Raw genomic sequence first — 20888 nt, 5'->3', positions numbered from 1 at the left:
TGTACCACTGATCTCTACTACGATACTAGTGCATGCACTGTACATGTACATGTACGTGTACATGTTACATGAACACGTCCGCGCTGTACACAAGGACATGTACACGTACATGTACAACGGTACGGTACACGGTACATGTACATGTACACATTAACGTTTACGTTTCATCGAAAGGAAGCACAGTTCAAGAGTGTTTACCGTCTAGGCTTGGAAAGAGTAGCGACTTTCTCGCACTGTTTTAGTTCTTAATAAGCCGTGATTTTATCAAAATGACGAGTCACGAACTTTGTGAGAGCCTTCTTACATGGGTGAGTATATTTCTGGAGATTTTGTCGACTTGTTCCACAGTGAATTTTCCGTCGTGAACGTAGTTCACTTATCATCACTTCCTAACCACCCACTGGCTGTGACTTGTGTAGGCCTTATGCTGTACATGATACATGTACATTTACTACAGTGTGGGGATTGTGAATTTGGGGACTCTGTTCCTATAATAGAAGGGAGATTTACATCTTAACTTTTGGACATCCTTAGGTAGATGACTGTAACTATTTGGTTGATGTTGTGAAAAGAGGGCAGGATTTTGAGTTTTGAGGGAAATTATGAGGGGAAACTGGAGGTGTTTTAACACATGACACATAGTGGAGAGTGCACAGATTTTTTTTTCGAAGTGGCTATCGTTACGGCAGCCGTAACACATCTCCCATTTTCTATCGTTACGGCACTGAACTGTGCCAGTGCGATGATGTAGCTCATCATTACGACGGTTTATATATTTCAAAAATTACCATGATCGCTGAATGCTTGTGGCCGAGTGGTGAAGGTGGAAGGTTTGGAACCACTGGTGTGTGAGTTTGAATCTGCGTTTGGACCATTTTAGGTTTTTTTGGCCTAAATTTCATGTTTTATACCATAATTGCTTTTCTATGTTGGTTTGTAATTGTATGGGCCTAAGCAGGAATCTGTTTTCTTTTCTCATCAGAGGCTTTGGAAGATTTTTTTAAAAGGGAAATAAAGTCCGAAATCTGCGCTTAAGGCTTAAGTTGGCACGCTTGCACAGTTCAGTGCCGTAACGATAGAAAATGGGAGATGCGTTACGGCTGCCGTAACAACAGCCACTGCGTGTTTTTTCTCACAGCTTACAATTTGGAAATATAAAAAAACAGGGTCGGGGCAGTTCAGACAGCGTTGCCTTTCATTTTGGGAGAATGTTTTGCACAGATTAAAATGACAAAAACTTGGCCAGGGTCCCCAAATTCACAATCCCCTGATATGTGACCTGTCACCACAAAATGAGTTGAAGTCGGAATGTTGAAAATGGAGATTTCGTATTTTTGAATGTAGGAGAGAAAGAGCTTTCCAATGGCATAGCAGGGTAAAAAAATATGGTGACAGTGAGATATTCTGGTGGCCTTACGTCTTTGTTTCAACGTTTCTGACTGGCCATGAATAATTGGATCGAATTGTCAAACTTGGGAAGAAAAATGACGTTTCAATATCTGATCCTGCTACAAACTTGGAATAAAATAGAACAAAATCCAAGAAATGACCTCCCCTTCTGTTTTGACTTTGAACCGTCATAATCAGTGACCACATCTAACTTGACTTAGGCCAACTCGACTATTGAGACAAGTTGTCTGCTCAACCAAGTTGTTTGTTGAGATGTGTGAAATACCGGTACTTCATATTCAGACTGTTTAGTACTGACTTCATACTTGGCCTACATGCTTTCGAAACTTTGTGCATTGTCATGCCAATAGTCCAAGATAAAAACCAAGTGGGCGTCGGGAAATTGGGCTGATGTTGGGCCGCGTGGGGCATTGCCAGAGGGGAGTATGCCATGCAGTCGTGCCGTCCATCCCTGTGAAAGCTACATGTATGCCACCCCGGGCAGTGTCAGAGCAGCATTGGAACGTCGTGCAAGGCACATAATGCCAAATGCATAGAATGTTAGAAATCATAGAGCTATGTAAAAAATAAAATAGCTCTGTAGTTAAAATACGTGCACCTGTTCTGACCTGCACTCGTATTTGAATTTAATATACAGTATCACAAAGCCGAATAGTCTCAATGTTGAAGTCAAGTTGTCTTTGCGGATAATGCAGCAAATGGCTGAGTTGTCCCACTGGTCAAGTTGTCTCAACGATCAAGATGTCTGAAGTCAAGTTGGCAAATGGTGGAGTTGGCTGACATCCGTTCATTTAATTCAAACATAAACATGTCCAACATTCAGCTATCTGTAAACTTCAAATTGGAGAGAACAAAGCGTCATGGCCACAATAAAGTTGCAGAAATAACTGTTGCATTAAAAAATTTCTCTTGTTTTGCAGGTGCAAACGTTCAATTTGGACTGCAGTCCGGAATCAGTGGCTGAGCTTACAGATGGTGTGGCACTCAGCCAGATTCTTCGTCAAATGCAAGTATCCTCAAACTTTGTGACAAGTTTGTGTTCATTGTTTTCATTCTTGGCCTATCTCGTCACAACATTTCCCTTCAACCTTGATGCTTGTTCAGCTAGGTCCTTCCCCAAGTTCCCCCACATCTTTTTTTAAGAACATAAGTGCATGCTTGTAATATGAGATGCTTTGGAGTAGAGTCATACCCAAGTTTTAGGGCAGTGTTGACCGAGTGCTTTGAATTTAGAAATAGGAGTTCATCGACACACAGCTTGACATAAGTTTCATGAGAAATGGCCAAATGTTTGAAATTTTTTTACAGAAAAGGACTCAAAATCGAGCATTCTGTATATTTTACACATTTGTAAGATACTGTTTTGTCCAATATCAAAGATTCCTACCCATGAGAAACAGGCTCAAGAACTCATATCATGCCGTCTGCCGTGCTTAGTTTCTCCAGCTTCAAGCAATTTTGGGAAAACTTCTTTACAGCGCTGTGACACATTTACCTGAAGAATTGCCATAAAGAGCTCACTCCTGCATTATCAATTGCTCAACAAAATTTCATCTGTATATTTACTAATGACTGAACAAAACTGCTTCCTCCCCGTGCATTCATTTTGTGCCCAGTTTTTGCATTTAGTTCCTTGTCTGTACCTTTCGCTTTCAGTGCAAGTCCACAGTCATAACATTTAGTTTAGCAAACGCGAGGTACATGTAGCACTATATAGACTAAAGGGAAAATCATTTTAAAAAAATGCACGAGCTTTGGTAGCAACAACCACTGCATCAGATGCAATGAGTGGGGACACCTTTGTTGGAAGGTGAAGTGCATTAACGAGGGACTGAATAGAGACAGTGGCTTTCTTTCACCCTACCAGGATTAATCTTCTTTGTCCTCTCCAGCTTTTGTTTGTACACCATTGCCAGACAAGTTCTTAAACCCCCAACATGGGTGTCCCAGTACTCATTGCATCTGATGAAGTTGCTGTTACAAAATCTCATGCAGTTTTTTGTATGTTTTTCTCATTTATCTGTAACACGCTTCCTCGGCTGACCCGGCTAAGACGGCTATCCATAGTTTTGTTCACATTTAGTTTGGACACAAGGGTCTATTCATACTTGTGGTGCTAGACGAGTGAAAGTCAGACGGGCATATTAAATAAGCATTCTTGGCTGTTGTTTATATGTCCACGTACATTCTGTACTTTGTTCTTATCCAGTGACTTGTGTAGGCATGGCATATCTGTTTCGGTGTAGGTGTACATGGACACCTCAAGGAGACTGGATTGGGTTGAGTGCTCGATGTTGCTGAGGCTTTGTCGCGGTTCTGTAGCATCATGTTTTTCATGCATTTATTTTGTACTATAACCACTTATGTGCATATAGTATCTTTCCGTCAGCTAGTTTGGTCAGGTGTATATTTTAGGTATTAAACTTTTTCTGTGTGAGGCATGCTCAGACACTGTCTGTCTTGAATCTTGAAGATCTTCCTCTGTGATGGAATTTCCCAGAAAGCAGTGACACATTCTTTATACAAGTACATGTACTCGTTAACCTCCTCAAGGCATCGACCCATTTAAAGTGAAAGTAGGCAGGTCCTTTTTAAGGACGAAAAGTCCCGGAAATTTTCTTGTGGTTTTTAATGAAAGAGCTGGGAGCTGTATGGATAAGCATGATCCAGTAATGTGTCATGTTGAAGTAAATGCAAGATCTTATGAACATTCTATACCTCCAGACTGAAATACATTCAAGTTTTCCTTATTGATTCAAATTGACTACTGCCTCAGAATCAGCCCACTCTTCGCCATGTTCTAAACATTTATATACATACCAGTACATTGTACATTTAGATGTGGGGTACATTTATGACATCGGCCAAGTCGGTGTGAAAGTCAAAACCTCGTCTGATAATGACTAACTTAAACAGGGCACCACTCTTGCTTTGGCGCTTACAACAAAAAACAACTACGGAGCGTTGCAAACATATATTTGAGTGCCTTGTTCGACTAGGCGACTTGCAGGTTATTTGTACATGTATGTAGTGAAATTGATAATCAAGCCTTACCGTATTTTCACCATGCTTCATCTGTATGGACACAGTGCAATGACCTATTGTACTTTGGTCTACTTTCCCAGAGCGCCTACCTTCTTCAACACAGGCTGGTACAGCCGTATAAAGAAGGAGGTTGGAGACAACTGGCGGATACGGGTCAGCAACCTGAAGAAAGTCCTGGAAGGTATCCTGGACTTCTACAATGATGTAAGATGCCTTGAAGCATTTGTTGAGAAAATGTGAAAAGACCAGGATCATTGTTTTGTGTAGCATTAAAGCCCGCCCATTTACCAGTACACTGGTGCAATTTTTTTTGCACGGCAAAACATTGAAGGGCCACGTAAAAAATGTAACACTGCAGTTTGCGTGGCTGGAATCTAAAATTGAAATCATCTCGTGCAAAATCAGTATATTTAAACTTGTGTTGAAACCCCCAAAGTAAAAAACTGAAAAGAAGGAGACAAAAAATGCTGTTGATGCAATGATACTGCTGGTGAACATTTTGGTATTGACTTCAGCACACGACCTTCCTGTCGTTCGTCCCAGTGGAAACACTTCCTGTTGCCTAAGTTGAAAGGAAAAATATATATATATATTTCCACAGTCCGGTGGCTTCAAGGGGATTACAGTCACAGGATATTGGATTACTGATGATATCTCCGTGCTTAAAATAGCTGGCTCAAGCACGGGTATCTAGTCTGCCATTGGTTGGTTCCTGATTGCCTTTTGGATGTAGCGTTCAATTGAAGCCTGGTGGTTTATTTTGGGAATGTTGTGTTGTCTAGAGTTTTGGCCGCCTTCCCCTAATCTGTCACTTTGGTTTTATCCTGTCATGTAGCTCCCCCTAAGCTACCCACGCACCAAATGCCTGACTTTGCAGACTTTTGCATCTCCGGTATTTTCAGAAACAACTCCAATTGTGGGGGTTGCATTACCTTGTGAGATTGAATTCAGATTTACCTCACAAAAGAACAAAATACGAAAATAAGAGACACTAGGAAAACCTGTGTGATCAGTCGTCCTGAGTTTTGTCTTACAATGTACCTGGCCAAAAAAAAAAAGTTTGCTTCCGCTTTCCCGACTGACCATAACTTCTTGGCACAACCCTGAAATGTTTATCGGCAAGTTAGAAAAACAAATTTTAAAAAATTTGAAAAAAAAGTTTAAAAATAGATCCTGCTGTCTTTTCTGTCTTCACAAAACACCTCCTAACAACCTGTTTTCAGGTTTTCGTAGCTACATTTGCAACTTATCAAGACAAACCCTATTTTTAAGAGGCACATAACTGGAAGCAGAACTATATTTTTGTTGGGCCTAATCACGGTTGCATGCCCTAAAAGCCTCCGCGCACCTTGGGAATATTCATGCCTGTCCCCAGGCCCACTCATAGTTTTCTAGTTTTTCACATTTTTTTCTTCCATAATCATACTTCATACTTTTGGGTAAAATCACATGGCTAGAATAATCCAGAGGTGTTTTTTACCCTATGCCCTTGACTTGGAAATGAAAAAACTACTTAATATTGTAGGCATACAATGTATAAAGTGAAATGCATTATGGAAGATCAACATTCTTCAAAAATATGGTCCTTCACCCACATAGAGATTGTTTTGAAGCTTCTGAAATCAGATCTGCATGAAACTTTTCCTTTTTTTGTAACGTAAAAGGCAGTGTCCACTAAGAAATCAAAGGACACAAATCTTGTTAATGGTGAAATTCTCATTTTATTATGTCACTCCAGGACCTGTATTTGTTTTCCATTGCCAAAAATCAGACCAACTGTTATGAAACCAGGTGTAGGAACCCTCTATATTTGAAGCACAGCATTTGTTTTTCTCTGTTTTATTTTTACTGCTTGAGAAATATTGCTGTCTGAAGCCAAGGGCAGACAGGAAACCCAGTTTTATCTTCTTTGAATTAAAAATTGTAACCTTTCATGTGCTGCGACCAACAGGTTCTGGGGCAACAGATCTGTGATTTTAAGCTACCTGATGTCACTAAAATTGCTGAGCGCCGTGATCTTGATGAGTTGGGTCGCTTGCTACAGCTCGTACTTGGCTGCGCCGTCAACTGTGAACATAAAGAGGGTAGGCAATCTGACAGACATGCAGAATGGACATGTGTCAGAACTCTGTGCTGTCTTCAGTACCTGTTTTAAGTGGTGGTTTTACATTTTTGTAGCTGTTTAAATCTCTTGTCTTTTACTTTTAACACTTTTAATTAATTTTTAAAATGTTGTAATTATTATTCTAGTAGTTCAGTGCTTTGAGATGTCTGTGACATGGAAAGCAGTTTTAAAATATCTCTTATTGTTTTACCTTATTTACATGTACATTAGTTCTCTATCGTAGCACGTCAGTTCTCCCCTCCCCAACAATGGTTCACACTTTCTGCTAAGCAATTTAACACTTAAGCACACCTTGCTCAGTAGTTGCCTGCCCTCTATTGACAGCTGTTGTGTATTGCAGATTTCTAGCCTAAGCAACAAAGTGTGATTTCAATTTAACACAAAATGTGCCTCCTAGGACATACTTGGCTTTTGATCTGCCGTACCCGTTGTTTCTTAATACATGTCATGGCCACACAAGCTGTAATGCACAGCAGATCAAATGAACTATTGGCAATATGTAAACTGGATCACTCTTCGTAAAAATTCAGCACTGAGCCCAATTTTGTAGCACTGCTTAACATTTAGTACAAAAGTGTTTAGGATAGCAGAAAATAAGGCTCTCGCTTGAGTGTCATTTCATGGTGTTGATCATGATATGTGCCAACTTTCGTGCATGCATGGACTTTTTTTATTCATACGTTGCTGATTTAAGCATCTTTGTCCTCTGGGGTAAAGTACGCTTTTGCTGCAATAGTTACGTAATGGTTCCCACGGAATAGACTCGGTCAGCACAAAATTGGCCGTTAAGCACTGCTGTGAAATTGGGCCCCTGATTGTTATTCACCCTAACGATCCCCAACCAGTCAAACTCCAACATCGGGGCATGATGGAATCTGTTAGGATGAGAACTATAGTAACTGACAATGTTTTATGTGTGCAGTTTACCAGATGGTGTTGGGAGATACAAAGATGAGGCAGGTTGCTCGTTAATCACTCAAGGGAGTTAGGGTCCAGGTTTTGACGGACAGTCATGTCTTTGTCGCACATTTTAGCGGGGGTCACAGGAGGGAGGGCTGGGCGTGATGCAGATTATCCTCGCACTTGCTTGAGACATAAAGTCCTCCCCCTTCTGCAGAGTATATCAATGTCATAATGGGCATGGAGGAATCAGTACAGCATGCCGTGATGAACGCCATCCAAGAGTTGATGTCCAAGGAGATCCCCAGCAACGAGCCCCCGCCCGAGGCCTACGCGGAGATCGAGCGGCAACTCAAGCGCACCATGGACGACTTGCAGCATGCCCTTATGGACAAAGAGGAAGTCATGCAGAGGTGCCACGAGTTGGACCTCCAGGTAGGGTCGATGCGTCAGGCAAATTGATTTGGCTGCCAAGTACTTGATTTTCTACCCAAGGAACATGCACGTATTTTATTCATTCTGGCTGCAGTCAGAATTGCATTGCAAAGGGCCTGCCAACTTCACTGGAAAAAACTCGTCAGACGCCGTACTGCCTGAAGGTGCATGGCCCATGTACCTCTCTGACACTGGAAGCCATTGTCTGGGTTCGCCAATGAAAATGCAACAATAAAATACGAGGGTGTCAGCAAAGCAAAGGCTGAGCCACATCATGAAATATGTTTAAGGTTAGAAGATTAATCAACGATCAACCCTGTTCGGGAATTTTGTGTTGTACATCCACACCAATCCATTTGCCCACTTGGTCCTCTGTCTTACAGGTTGCCTCTCTGACAGAAGAGCGAAACACTCTGCATGGAGAAAATGAACAGCTGCACGAGAGACTGGACCAAGGAGACAGTGTGGATGACCCAAGGTAAGTTTGACTGGCCTCGAAACCCCCTGTATGATGCACGCAGATAGAGCATCCGTTGAATCAGATTACAAAAGCAGCGTTATGCAAGCCTCTTTGCTTAGATCGTGGAGACTTTGCACAGGTATTCCACACGTATGTGGAATTTTCATGTGAATGTGCACAAACCACTTGGTTGGCAAGTGTCACGCCCCAAGCAGCATTGGAATACATGTGCTGCCCATGCTGATGTCTTTGTCGGCAGAAATAGAGGTTAGTCGAGCAAAGAGTCTACATTGTCCTATTGTCAAGTAGGGGAACTGTTGAATCGTGAAGGATGTCTGTTCATTTACACAAGGACCTTTCCTATTATTTTTACAACTTGAAACCCTATCATTTTTTTTGGTAATATTTTTGTGTCTGGGATTTATTCCGATGGACACTTTTCAATGTTTACTTTGAAGTCTGCTTTTTAATTTTTGTTCTCTTTAATCAAATAACCGCAAAGAGAAAAACTAATATCTTTTTGGTGCAGAAATAACTAACATGCAATTTATGCATTTCTTCTCTGAAGCAAAAAGGTTGCCATGCCAACAGAACCCAAAAGGTACCTTTAATATGCAAGTCAGTGGCAGATTATTATGATGCATAATGCATGTCATGAATTATACATGAAGGACACAGTGCATGCCCAGTGCACGCTTGGACTGTGCAGGCAATGATTTAGTCTCGGTGGCTGGGATTGGAAGGGTAATCCTACACTTTCTACACCTTGTTACTCACATGAGTGATGAATTATTCATGAACCCCCAGTGCCTGCTCATTGCATCTGCTGATTGACTAGCCAGATTATCAAGAAGTTTCTTTGGCTTGGTGGTTGGGATTTTGTGCCTGCCACTCTCTGCATCCTTTAACCCTCATCCTCCAACATCTTCCATAATCATCACAGGTCATTTTGTTCTGGGATTTCGTAGGAATAAGGAAAAGAGCCCTGCCACTGATACATTTTTCACGGCAGTGACTCCACTCAAGTTTGTACTGTGTGTACAGAATTTGCCACTGGTTTCATGCATTTTGACAGATTTTGGAGGATTCGAGGGGCTTGTTTAGGAAAATCTACCTGATCGAGGGATGGTGACGGTTGTGGGAACTAATTGATTTGTCACTGCTCTCTTCAGATTGAGTATTTAAGAATCCCAACCCAGAACAATGTACATGTACAGTACACCTAGGTGTGATAGAGTCATGTTTCAGAGCCTGAATGTCAGAGAGGTTAGGGGTTGAAATGAGTATTTATAATTATATGTGATTAAGGTTGCAAACATCATGAATATTTATGCATTATGATAATTATCAAATATTTGGATATTGAGCTTAGCCTAAGTTAGATTGTCAAATTATATTGAACTCCTCACTTATGAGCAAGATACTGGTATTTCTGTGACCAACTTTCATTTTGACACCTGTTATTGCAAACCCTGCAAAATCCATCATTCTCAGCAGGTTTGCAGTGAAATTTTGAGAGATATGGGTTTAGACTACATAGCCAAAGCCCCGTTCCAAGTAACCAAACGTACAGTTTAAATGCGCCATTGAATTTTTTCACGGCCTTTTTTTTTCAGATCCAGGAAGTTTCCCCTGACAGTGTATGTACATTTGCGTTATACATTTTGGCCATATCCGTCTCATATGTACATGCCGTTTGGATTTTCAAAAGCTTAATTTGGAAATTTCTTTACATTCTCAACTAAATTAGTGAGAAGAACACAAGGTAAAATGAATTACCGTTTGGACTTACGTTGATGTTATACAGGTTTTTTTTTGCATATACGTGTATATTCAAGTATTTTCCTGTTGGGTTTCTGTAGTTGAACCAGTTTTGTTTGTTTGTTTGCTTGTGTGTGCAAGGTTTAGTCTAGTTTGTATATATCCTAATTAGAATTTGCATATTGCACAGTCCTACTAACCATAGAATGCACACGGTGAGAATTTTAGCATCATGTGCATTGCGGCAGGGCTCAAGTATTGAATTCGCTGTTTACTTGGCGGCTGTTGTGGAGGTAGACACATCCCAACCTGGCGTTGCTTACCATGCACGCCGAAATGTCCATAAGACTGAATGCATTGACGAAATCATTGCTCAGCTTCACAGGTATTCTCACTTAATGTTGGTTAATTTCATTTACCGTGTGGCTTACTCGAGCCATTCTTAGTGTGTTAGTTTTGTTCATCTTCACCATAAGTCACATGTTAGTCTCAAAGTACATCCACACTCCACGTGGTCATGATAGGCATTATGCTCTCTTGCTGTCAGACAAGTTGTCGGGCAGAGGTCGGCAAACTTGTTGGATGAACAAATTGACCCTTGGCATTGCTTGGTCAAGTGCCTCAAAATATTTAAAGCTTCCAAATTTTGATCAGCTTTGAAATTAACTCATTGTGCATCCAAAGTAATGTGTGGACAGTGCTTTGCGCGTCCACGATCAAAGTTTTAAAGGTTGAGTCTGAGAATGATGCCATTGATGCTGAAAGTTGCCCAGAGACCTTAAATGCCCCTATTTATGTTTGTCGCATTCCGTACGAAGAGCACTTGAAAAGTTGGTGGTACATGTAAATTCTCTTATATAAATTTTCTTTTCTGTATCATGGAACCCCTTAAAGCCTGCTTTAAGATTGGAGTTTTTGTTCAACTATTTGGTAGTACTGTGTTTGGTTTACTTATAAAGTTTTAATTTGTGTGCAAAATTTCTTTTTTGAAAACTTGTGTTGACTCATGCACGTGGCAGATATAAAATGGAGAATAGAAGTTAGTAGCTTTGTCAATTCGTCAAGTCATTACGTAGTGCAGAAATATTGTCTGATGCAGCATCGTGAGAAAAGATGCATGTTGAGTTGCTGGAGTATTGTGAAACGCAGGCCAACATGTTCACGAAACTGAACATGGGGAGACTTGCTTTTTTCTCCCTACCCCCAAAACAAAGTAAGTTGTGCATGAAGTCAGGAGTTTCTGTTCTGCCTTTCGTTCTTTATCTTCTGGCTTTGAGGAAACTATTGTGGATACCTTAGTGACAATGTTTATAAATTGGCATTTTATACACCCTAGTGTTATTATTTACGTGAAAGCGTTTGCTTCATTTCCAGGTTGGGCTTTCCCAGTTTTACTTGTACAGCATGCGGACTTCAGCATGATTAAAAATTAAACTTTGCATTGCCTCTCTACAGAACCTTGCATTTATCTCATGCCGTGGAAACCCTTTGCGAGCTTAATTGGTGATTTTTATCCGCAGTACCCCTGCTGGAAGAAGGCACCAGCATCTGCAGCAGACGGTGGAAGAACTGCAGGAGGAGAATTTCCGTCTGGAAAACCTCCGCGATGACATGCAGATAAGGATGGACATGTTGGAGCGAGAAGTGGTTGAAATATCTCAGAAAGTAGGACACCCCGATAGTTCTGTCTTTTCTTCACCTGCATCCCCGCCCCTCCCCCCACCCAATTGTGTGGACTTGCCTCTGTAACCATGATAACAAAGCTTAGGTTGAAGTTTGGGCAGTAAATTTGCTCAGCAAACTGAAAAGGAGGCCAAAGTCAACATAAAAAAATATCAGAAACCTTGTTTACAACATTATTTAAGTTGCATTAATTTTTTTGCGGAAAGGCATCGGCCAACTTGAAACCAGATCGGCATGGTATTTCAAAGTCAAGCTTTCCAACATCTTTGGTGCTGTGTTTGCTTCACTTTTTTGTATCATGTAGTAGTTAAGGAGAAGACTATTACTTGACATTTGGGGGGGGGTTGGGTTTATAAATCACCTCTATGATGTTGGTGTGGAGTTGTGGCACTTTTTTTCCTGTTATTCCATTTTTCCTTAGAATGAAAAACTCACCAGCCTTGCCGAAGAGGCCAGAGCCCTCAAGGACGAGATGGACGAATTAAGACACACTTCAGATAAGGTGGCCAAATATGAGTCAACGATAGAAACATACAAGAAAAAGCTAGAGGACCTTAGTGACCTGAAAAGACAGGTTAAGCTCCTTGAAGATAAAAACACCATGTACATGGAGAACTCCATGGAGCTTGAGGAGGTAGGGAATCAGACCTTGATGATCTGGTAGCCATCTTGTTTTGACAGTCATTTTCAATCGCCCTTACTTTACAAGTTAGCCATATTAAATTGAAAGTTAGGTAAAGTTTTTAAATTATTTTAGCACCTGAGAAAAAAAACACGAAAGTAATGAAATAAAACTTTATTACAAATAAGTGTCGTTTATGCAGATGAAGAATTTGGACTTTTTGATCATTTAGTCCTAAATGTTTCAAGCCATATATAAAAGAAATGAAAGGACAAGAAACCCCAAATAGTCTGGCTCCATTCCATTTTGCAGATAACATTCTGGAAACAATAAAATATGGCTTCCCTGTCAATAAGGCCAATTGCAGAACCTATTCCTCCTCACAGCCATGCTGTACGTTTCATTTTGTTATTTGCAGTGAATTGATGCAACTTGGACCATAGCCCTAGAAGCCTGTTTTGGACCTGGCCTAAAATTATTACATTTCAACTCTGAAAAGTCAGTCATTCTTTGATCCCATGTCATTAGGAGGAATATCAGTCTGGCATCCTAGACACAACTGAAAAAAAAAAAAAGAAGCACTAACTTGTAGTGCTGTAAAAACAGTCTATCCCTCACTTAGATTCATCCGAGATTTCAGATGCATGCAAGATATGCAAATGATCAAGTTTTAGAATGAAAGAGCCCATAGTGGCGGTGAATTTCTCAGCACTGTAGGGACGAAGTTGTCTGTGGCAAAAGTGCTGGTTGTCTTATTTCGTCATGTTTCAAAGTCCATCGGTTACAAACTTTGTTATCTCATTGCGCCGATTGATGTCTCGTTTCCTTCTCCAGGAGCTGAAGAAAGCCAGTGCGCTCAAGTCTCAGCTTGAGAATTACAAGCGGCAGGTGCATGAGCTACATGCAAAGGTCTCGGAGGAGACCAGGCGTGCGGACAGGGCAGACTTTGAGCTTCAACGGCACTCGGAGAAGGTGTTACAGTGCCAGGCAGAAATTGAAGTATGTATTGGATGTGTGAAGGAGGACAAGTGATTGCTAGTTTATGTTAGTACTTGTTAGAGTTGCGTCTGAATAAAGTGTCTCAATTTTTTAGTGCTTCAAAGTCCTTAATGCTAACCCTGCCCAAAGCAACAAGGTTTACCCTTTTTGAATCTTGCTACATGGGTAGACAGAAATAACAGCATGAACTGTAAATTCGTAGGTTTTTACAGTCTTGCCAAGGAATGTTGCGGACCCAGTTGTGACTTGGAGGCTGTTAGGCCCAAAGGGAGTTTAAAACTTGCCAGAATGTTCACTTCAACTTCTGCCACCAGTTTCCTGTACTGAACAGGATTTGGATTGAGGAAGTAGAGATAAAGAATAAAATTGTTGTGACCTGTGGATGTATTTTACCCTCACAGCGGCTGAGGATGGAGCGAGATTCCCTCAGAGAAACCAATGAGGAGTTGACGTGCAACCAGCTGGCTGGGAACGTCAATATGGGCATGTCGCCCGGCAGTCCTGGTAGCCCACTGTCGGCCAGTTTCGCCGACATGATGCCGTCAGAAATTAGGTCAGTGGAATGCAGAAACGAGGGGCAAAAGCGTGCAAGGTGCAGCATTGGTCATGAGGGTGCAGGTCACCCATCCACATTTGTTCTTGCGCTTTTGGTGCAGTGTACACTCGACCACTTGCTATGTACATGTAATGTATAGAAACCCTGTTATTTTCCAGAGAAGTGCTTGGCCTATAATGATTGGGGATTCGTGTACTTGTGAACCATTGTTGTAATGAAGTCTGCCGCGAGTCCCTGCAAGTGTATTCATTGATAAGCCAAGTTACCTGTGACATGCATTACTTTGTCCTTGCTCACTCCGTTACTTATGACGGGACTTGCGATGGACTTGACAACAACTTTGATGTGTACAGAGCCAGAGAACGACATGAGCCCCTTTGCCATTGTTAGCTGTTTGCTGAGGGGTATTCCTGTAAGCCAGACACTTTTCAAATTGGTTTGGTGCACATTCAATCGAAAACGAGTTCCATGCCAAAAGCATATGTGTGTATGCATTGTGTCCTTCACTGGTTCTTTGAAGTCAGCCAAACAGGCAACAGCTACAATTCAGAGTTTCCGCTGAATTGAAACCGTAGTTAATTAAAGTATTTTACATTTTGTATCTACTTTCTCTTGTGAGATTATGACAGGAGATAAAAGTTTGTAAATCCAAAAATGAGAATCCTCCTATTTCTCTTTTCTTCAACCAGAGAGAAGATTATCCGTCTCCAGCACGAAAACAAGATGTTGAAACTGAAACAGGGCGAGACGACAGACGAGAAGACACAGTTGCTACAGAGCCTTCTTGATGATGCTGACGCAAGGAAGAATGAATTGGAATCAGAAAACAGGTGTGTTCTTGATTGTACCATTCCATGCAGCACATCATTCACTGAATTAACCCTCCTTTGGTTTTACAGCACAAATGTGCACAAATGCCCACAGTCACTGGTGAGCATGTATTTTCTATATGGAACTCAAACACGCACGGGTTCAGTGTGTACACAGTAGATTGCCAGCACAAAATGACCCAGGGTCTTTTGTGCTGCCCTCTTCACTGCATTTGGTTTACTGCACGATGATGCACATGAAACAGTGAAGCACAGTTGTTGGGCAGCACAAAAGTGCAATCTGATATTCCTGTGAGGGACAGTTGGTGCAGTGCACAACACGACACAGCTGTGCTTCTTTGAGGTGTTCACCAAGTGACCCAAAGAGTGACTTCAGCATAGGAGGGTTAAAGGCTGTCCTAAAAATATGCTGTTAGTATTGGACGATTGCAGGTATCCTCACCTACCGCAGGTGTTTGATGCAAGTCCAAAGATTGATTGCAATTACTTCTTTGTTCTTTTTTCCCCAATAAGCCCAGCCACATTGGTTCTGAAACATAATGAAACTTTACAGATGGAAAACCAGGAAATGGTCCATTTTAGAGATGAACGAAATTTCAGAAATTGGACAGAGTAATCAATCCACATTTTGGCCTCACTGGGATTCAGACCTGGTTATGAAGGTTGAAAGTGAGGAAAATCCCTCAGACAACTCATCTTTCTTCTTTAGAAGAAAAGGTAGATTCTAGACAGCTAGCTTACCCTCATTCTAACGGTCTGTCACAAAAGTAGGAATCATTTTTCGTCGTGTAGTTTTTCTCCGTCATTTACATCACCGATGCTCGCTAATTTCAGGATTGCCAATCAGCGAATCTTGTCTCTCGAGGCGGAGGTAGAGGAGTTGAAACTACAGCAGAGGGAGGAGGGTGTGTCTTCATCGGTAGTGGGGGAGGTAAGTCCTCGCTTTTCTTGTTTCCTCGCCGGCGGATTTGCTTTCCCCTGCATGCCAGCATTCCCTGGGTCATCTTTGAATTATTCTTAGAGTCTGTTTTCTACACACTTCAGGCCATTTCAGGCATCCCAGTGATCTCTAGTGACTGACTGATGCGCGCCACTCTCATTGCACAAAATAAACGTTGCCTGGTGTAAAAATGAGACGACCAATAAAAGTCGAGATACAACTACCCACCATGACTCGTGTTTCCATGTGCTGTCCAGTCAGCGTATAGAAATTTATGAGCAGGCATCCTTTGAATTCCTCTTGCATTGTAGTTTTCATGTAAACAACTTGTGGTTTTCCTGCAAAACATAAATTTGCAAGCTTAAGTTGATTACACTTTCATGTATTAAAAAAGACAAACCCAGCTAGGACCAAGAAGCACTGGTGGACAGTGTACAGGAGAAGTACGTTGACCGCTCAAAACTGTTAAACTCGACACTTGCTTGGGCTTTGCACGAATTGACTCCGTAGGGTAACACAGACCTGTACATCTCGTCAGTTTGAATTTCAAGTTCAGTTTACTTCAACACGAGTCAACCTGGGGAAATTCTCAGGGTTGCAGAAGCTGTGACGTTATTGACTTTGTTGTCTTTTCGAAGGAGCTTTGGTTGTTTTAACTGCGCTGTTCTTCTAATTCCTAACTGTTCATTCTTTGTACTGTCCTTGTTCCTCCATTTATGGTGTTTAGTCTGCTCAGAAAAAAAGCAATGAGGTAAATCCGTCAACCACGATTGAGCTTTAATCAGTGACATGCTTGGCAGAGTGTCATGAGTCGTGCACTAATTTTGTGTCAGCATGCAAAGTTTCTCAGCAATAATGCTTGTAACAATCGATTATTTTTCCAATCTAAGTCATGTCTGGTTATTTTGTTGTTCTCGTTTTAAAAGAATGAAGGACAGCATGTCCTTTTTGGTTTTGTTCTTGTCTGTTTCTGACATTGATTTGATTGATTATTGTTGATTTAAATAACTTCAGTGTAGATTTTAGAAGGTCCTTTCTTCAATTGAATATTGCATGTGCTTTTCTAGCTGTGCATATTAACTGATAAGTAAAGACAAGGTCTAGACATTCTCTAGCGTGAGATCTCTAGCATGTGTACATGTACTTGGTCCTGTGTTTTTTCGCGTACTGTAAGTTTTAATTTTTTCCACTTGTTCAGTTGTCTTATCCGTCCTCAGTGTTGAAAGCCCATTTGCTCGTGTGATCTTTACGTATTAAGCATTATGAATTCAGTTTTTCTGTTTGTGCAGTTTGCTGGTTGTGTTTGTTATTGTTTTGTTGGCTGGTTAGCTGTTTACTTGATGAAATTACATTTGCAAGTTCCTGGTCAGGAACAGAATGCATCATTTTATTCAGTCAGTGCCTGTAAATGGTCCATTGCAAAATACGCAGTGAGCTAAGTACATGTAATTGCTGCTTGGTTCGCAAACACCATTTATTGGAAATATCTACATTGGTCATTTGACTGATCACTCAAGTTATCTATTAGTTCATCAATTCACTCATTACTCTATTTGAGTTAGACTGTTTGTTGATTGGTTCATCTGTTTGTTTGTTTGTTTGTTTGTTCAGTGCTTTCTTTTTCGTTTTGCTCCCTAAGTATGAAATCAGCATGCTTACTAATGCCATTCATTATCTTTTCTCTGTACCTGGTATCTAACGATAACCCAACTGGAATGCATGGATGAAAATAACCAGTTTGTGAGTACCATACTAATCAAATCTGTTTGAATTGTCTTCATTGTAGAGCCAGAAATGACCGAAACCATTCTTATACATTGTTCTTTCTGTCATGTTTATAATTATTGGGTCCCCGTTTAGTTACTGCTCATGGGGTGTTGATTAGAACGACATCTTTAATGCCAACTTTTATCAGTATTATACACCATATATTGGCCAGAGTGGTTTAAACCATGTTTATAATCCTGGGAAAAGGTTGACATCATTATCTGGTACAGTTCCTCAGTCCATCATTAATTTTCTCTTTCTCTATTGGAATATTGAGGTATATTATCAAACTTGAACTTGGCATAAAAGAAGGGCCACGAAAATGAATGATTTTATTTTCCATCTATTTTTTTTGGTTTTATTAATTTTTTTCTAGCGTGCTTACTTTTGGGAAAGAGTACAGAATTTTAACCCTGAAGTTCAAGATGCAGTTGATCACAAAACAACCAAAAGCACTAGGGATTATTTTTTAAGCATGGATTCAGAATAATCATGAAATGATATAAGTCTTGGGCCACCTGTGTAGTTCAATAATTATTGTTTGTTTTTTTTCCTGTCATTCAGAATCAAGATCTACGACTGAAACTAAGTGAGCACAAGTAAGTTTCTGAAGTTTCCTTATGTCATCCTCAGAATCCATATGTTAGCTTTTCTCACAGCTGTTTTAAAAATGCATTTAGAGTTTCTTAATTTTTCCTGGCAAGGTTTTATTGCATGGAACTTTGGAAATGAATTATACATGACACAGTTAAATTTTCAAAGCATTAATCTCATGTCAAGTTTTAGTTTTGAAGTAAAGTGAATCCATGGCAGTGCATAAAACTGATTGTTGACATATATTGAATCTACTATTGTTTCACCGTTGAGTGGAGTATATCATTATGTATTGCATTTGATGCTTTTCCGTCATATGCTTGTACTGGTTCCATTGCACACTGGTTCCATTGCACACTGGTTCCATTGCACACTGGTTCCATTGCACACTGGTTCCATTGCACACTGAGCATGAGCCATGCCCTTGTTCACAGAGTGGCCCCAGAATTATTGGAACCATTAGTGGTACAGAGTTTGCGTGTTAGCCAATGGGCATTCGTAATCCGAAGAACTTGTGCCTGTGCGATGATTTAATGAACCAGATGGAGCACACATGACTAATTTTCATCTGAATGTACACAACCATGTTCTAGAATTTTTAGGCACCAGGCACATGATAATAGTAACATTCAAGTGTGGGCTTAATGTCACTTTCTTTGTTGAGGGAGGTACTTTCACTCAGATTGTATCTTGTCTAATCAATCAGAATCACCAGGACAAATCACATTCATGTGTGTTTGTATCCTGCATAAACCATATTTTGGTGGTGGTTTTTCAGGGAGAAGTTACGGGAGACAGATACAGAACTGCAGCGGAACAGATCCTACATAGACGAGCTGGAGCCAAAGTACACGGCAAGCAGTGAGTACAGTGTGATCAGACCAGCACCTGTATTGGGATGTTTTCCAGATTCTAGGCAGTCAGTGGAAATGCCCTGGTATTTGTGCCAAAGTTGCAGTGGAAAAGCCACGGATTGGAGGATCTCTTTTATTGAAAGTCTTCAGATTTTGCTTGTACGCCTCTAGTATGGGATGTCGTTAGCTGAACATTTGTTTGTCCCCCCCCCCACTTCTGTTTTATTCTTGAGCTCTGTTGTGTGCCTTAGTAGTCACTCTGCTCTGGACTTTGTAATGGGCTGTGTACAATTCGGCTGGTTTCTGATTCCCATGGGTTGTTGTGGTCTCAGTTAACTGAGCTTTTATGGATGGTGTTGTGAACACTGCCATGGCTTCTCATGGGCAGTTATAGGCTTTGTGTGGAGCTGTTATGGGCTCTGTCATGGGCCGTTGGCTGTGGATACTGATTCCCATGGGTTGTTAGGGTCTCAGTTATATGGGCTTTTATGGGTGGTGTTGTGAACACTGCCATGGCTTCTCATGGGCAGTTATAGGCTTTGTGCTGAGCTGTTCTCTCATGGGCTCCATGTACAGTTACACCTTGCTAGTCTTGGAAATGGCTCAGTGAGAGTGCTGTACCAACACACTCTGTCGAGCCCCAGTGCCAAGGCGATTTCCTGTATTGTAGGTATCGGCAGGAAGGACACAACGGTGGTTGTGTGTCGTCTTCTCGTTGCACAGGAAGTGTAGCCATTGGAGAAAAGTTGCTGTCGGTGGCGCTTACATCGTGGCTCCTAACCAGTCTTCGGTTTTTCCGTTTCCCCCAGCGGAGAGGGCGTCCAATCTGCAGGAGATGCTCAAGAAGAAGGAGGAAGACATGCGGGCCATGGAGGAGCGCTACAAGAAGTACCTGGAGAAGGCCAAGAGCGTCATCCGCACCCTGGACCCCAAGCAGAGCCCGGCCAGCTCCAACGAGATCCAGCTCCTCAAGGCCCAGCTGCACGAGAAGCAGAAGATCATCGAGCACCTTGAGGTGAGTTGGGCGAGGGGGAGGGGAATCGGGAGCTAGCCGTGTCGTCATCGTTTTCAACAAGGGTAGGTCAGAACCAAATATTAGGGAGGGGGACCCAAGTTGTTTGGGGGGCACGACATTTTGAATTTCTGTATGTAATCTTTGATGGTCTTTCTAAGCGGGGAGGCTCCATGTTGGGGCTTCTTCACCCTTTTGAAGGAAGAAGGTCTAAAGGTCCCCTGAATTGCTTTCCTGTGTATGTTTTCTCAGTATATAGCTGTCCCTCCCTCCTCGTACATCTACCAGTAATTACAAGACATACCTTGGTCAATCAAACTGAAAACTCCAAATTGAAAACCTGCCAAGCTTTGACACACCTTTGCCCTCTTGAAAATGGCGATGAATTGAAGCAAATCTTGAAATTTGTCCTTAAATTTGATAGTACACGAAACAGGAGGACAGCCGGTTGGTACAGTGTTAATTACTGTCTCTGTTCTTTCTTCCACAGCACGAGAGAGAGAAATCTAAAGTGATGAGGGACAGTGAGGAGAAACTCATTGTGTCTGCTTGGTATAACATGGTGAGTGTTTGTGACAGAAACTCTGAAGTCTCTCCCAGAAAGAAGTCCCCCTTCCCGTGAGTTCCCCAGTGCAAGGCCCAGTCCTTGTCACTTGGTACCTGCTGCCTCTAGAACCTCTCGAACCAACTTTTTTCAAGTCTGCCCCAGTCTGATTCCACTCACACAAGTCACGGTCATGCTTCCTTTGTCAGGTTGTACCTGTCATCTCCTTTACAAATTTTTGAACCCTACTTTCCCGAGTTTATCTCTGCACTTGTTCACCTCATAAAAGTCCACAGTTGCATCCTGTCGGTTTGCGTCTCCCTGCAACCAAAGCTTCTATGATCCACTTCC

The 20888-nt window shown here is 41.4% G+C and overlaps 1 protein-coding gene across 4 annotated transcripts in view; it reads left to right on the top strand.

Moving 5' to 3' along the window:
• Positions 1–16: 16 nt before the first annotated feature.
• The window catches only part of LOC110977458 (protein Hook homolog 3-like), a 26023-nt gene continuing 5151 nt past the window's right edge, over positions 17–20888 (top strand). The window contains exons 1-18 of one of the 4 annotated variants that reach the window (XM_022231621.2): positions 17–308; positions 2331–2416; positions 4536–4659; positions 6407–6539; positions 7698–7915; positions 8299–8393; positions 8944–8976; positions 11657–11801; positions 12241–12453; positions 13276–13440; positions 13842–13993; positions 14686–14826; positions 15661–15757; positions 16494–16517; positions 18098–18132; positions 18906–18988; positions 19791–19996; positions 20484–20555. In XM_022231621.2, coding sequence (XP_022087313.1) covers positions 270–308; positions 2331–2416; positions 4536–4659; positions 6407–6539; positions 7698–7915; positions 8299–8393; positions 8944–8976; positions 11657–11801; positions 12241–12453; positions 13276–13440; positions 13842–13993; positions 14686–14826; positions 15661–15757; positions 16494–16517; positions 18098–18132; positions 18906–18988; positions 19791–19996; positions 20484–20555 — 2061 coding nt within the window. In that variant the 5' untranslated portion in view covers positions 17–269. Of the gene's footprint in view, positions 309–2330; positions 2417–4535; positions 4660–6406; positions 6540–7697; positions 7916–8298; positions 8394–8943; positions 8977–10125; positions 10141–11656; positions 11802–12240; positions 12454–13275; positions 13441–13841; positions 13994–14685; positions 14827–15660; positions 15758–16493; positions 16518–18097; positions 18133–18905; positions 18989–19790; positions 19997–20483; positions 20556–20888 lie in introns of all 4 variants that reach the window. The other 3 variants (XM_087144006.1, XM_022231625.2, XM_087144007.1) reach the window with 3 other exon arrangements.

The sequence above is a fragment of the Acanthaster planci genome, linkage group LG12, assembly GCF_054643075.1.
Source record: "Acanthaster planci isolate LZ-2023a linkage group LG12, COTS_SCS, whole genome shotgun sequence".
Lineage (NCBI taxonomy): Eukaryota > Metazoa > Echinodermata > Asteroidea > Valvatida > Acanthasteridae > Acanthaster > Acanthaster planci.
This window is presented reverse-complemented; position numbering and strand designations above follow the sequence as displayed.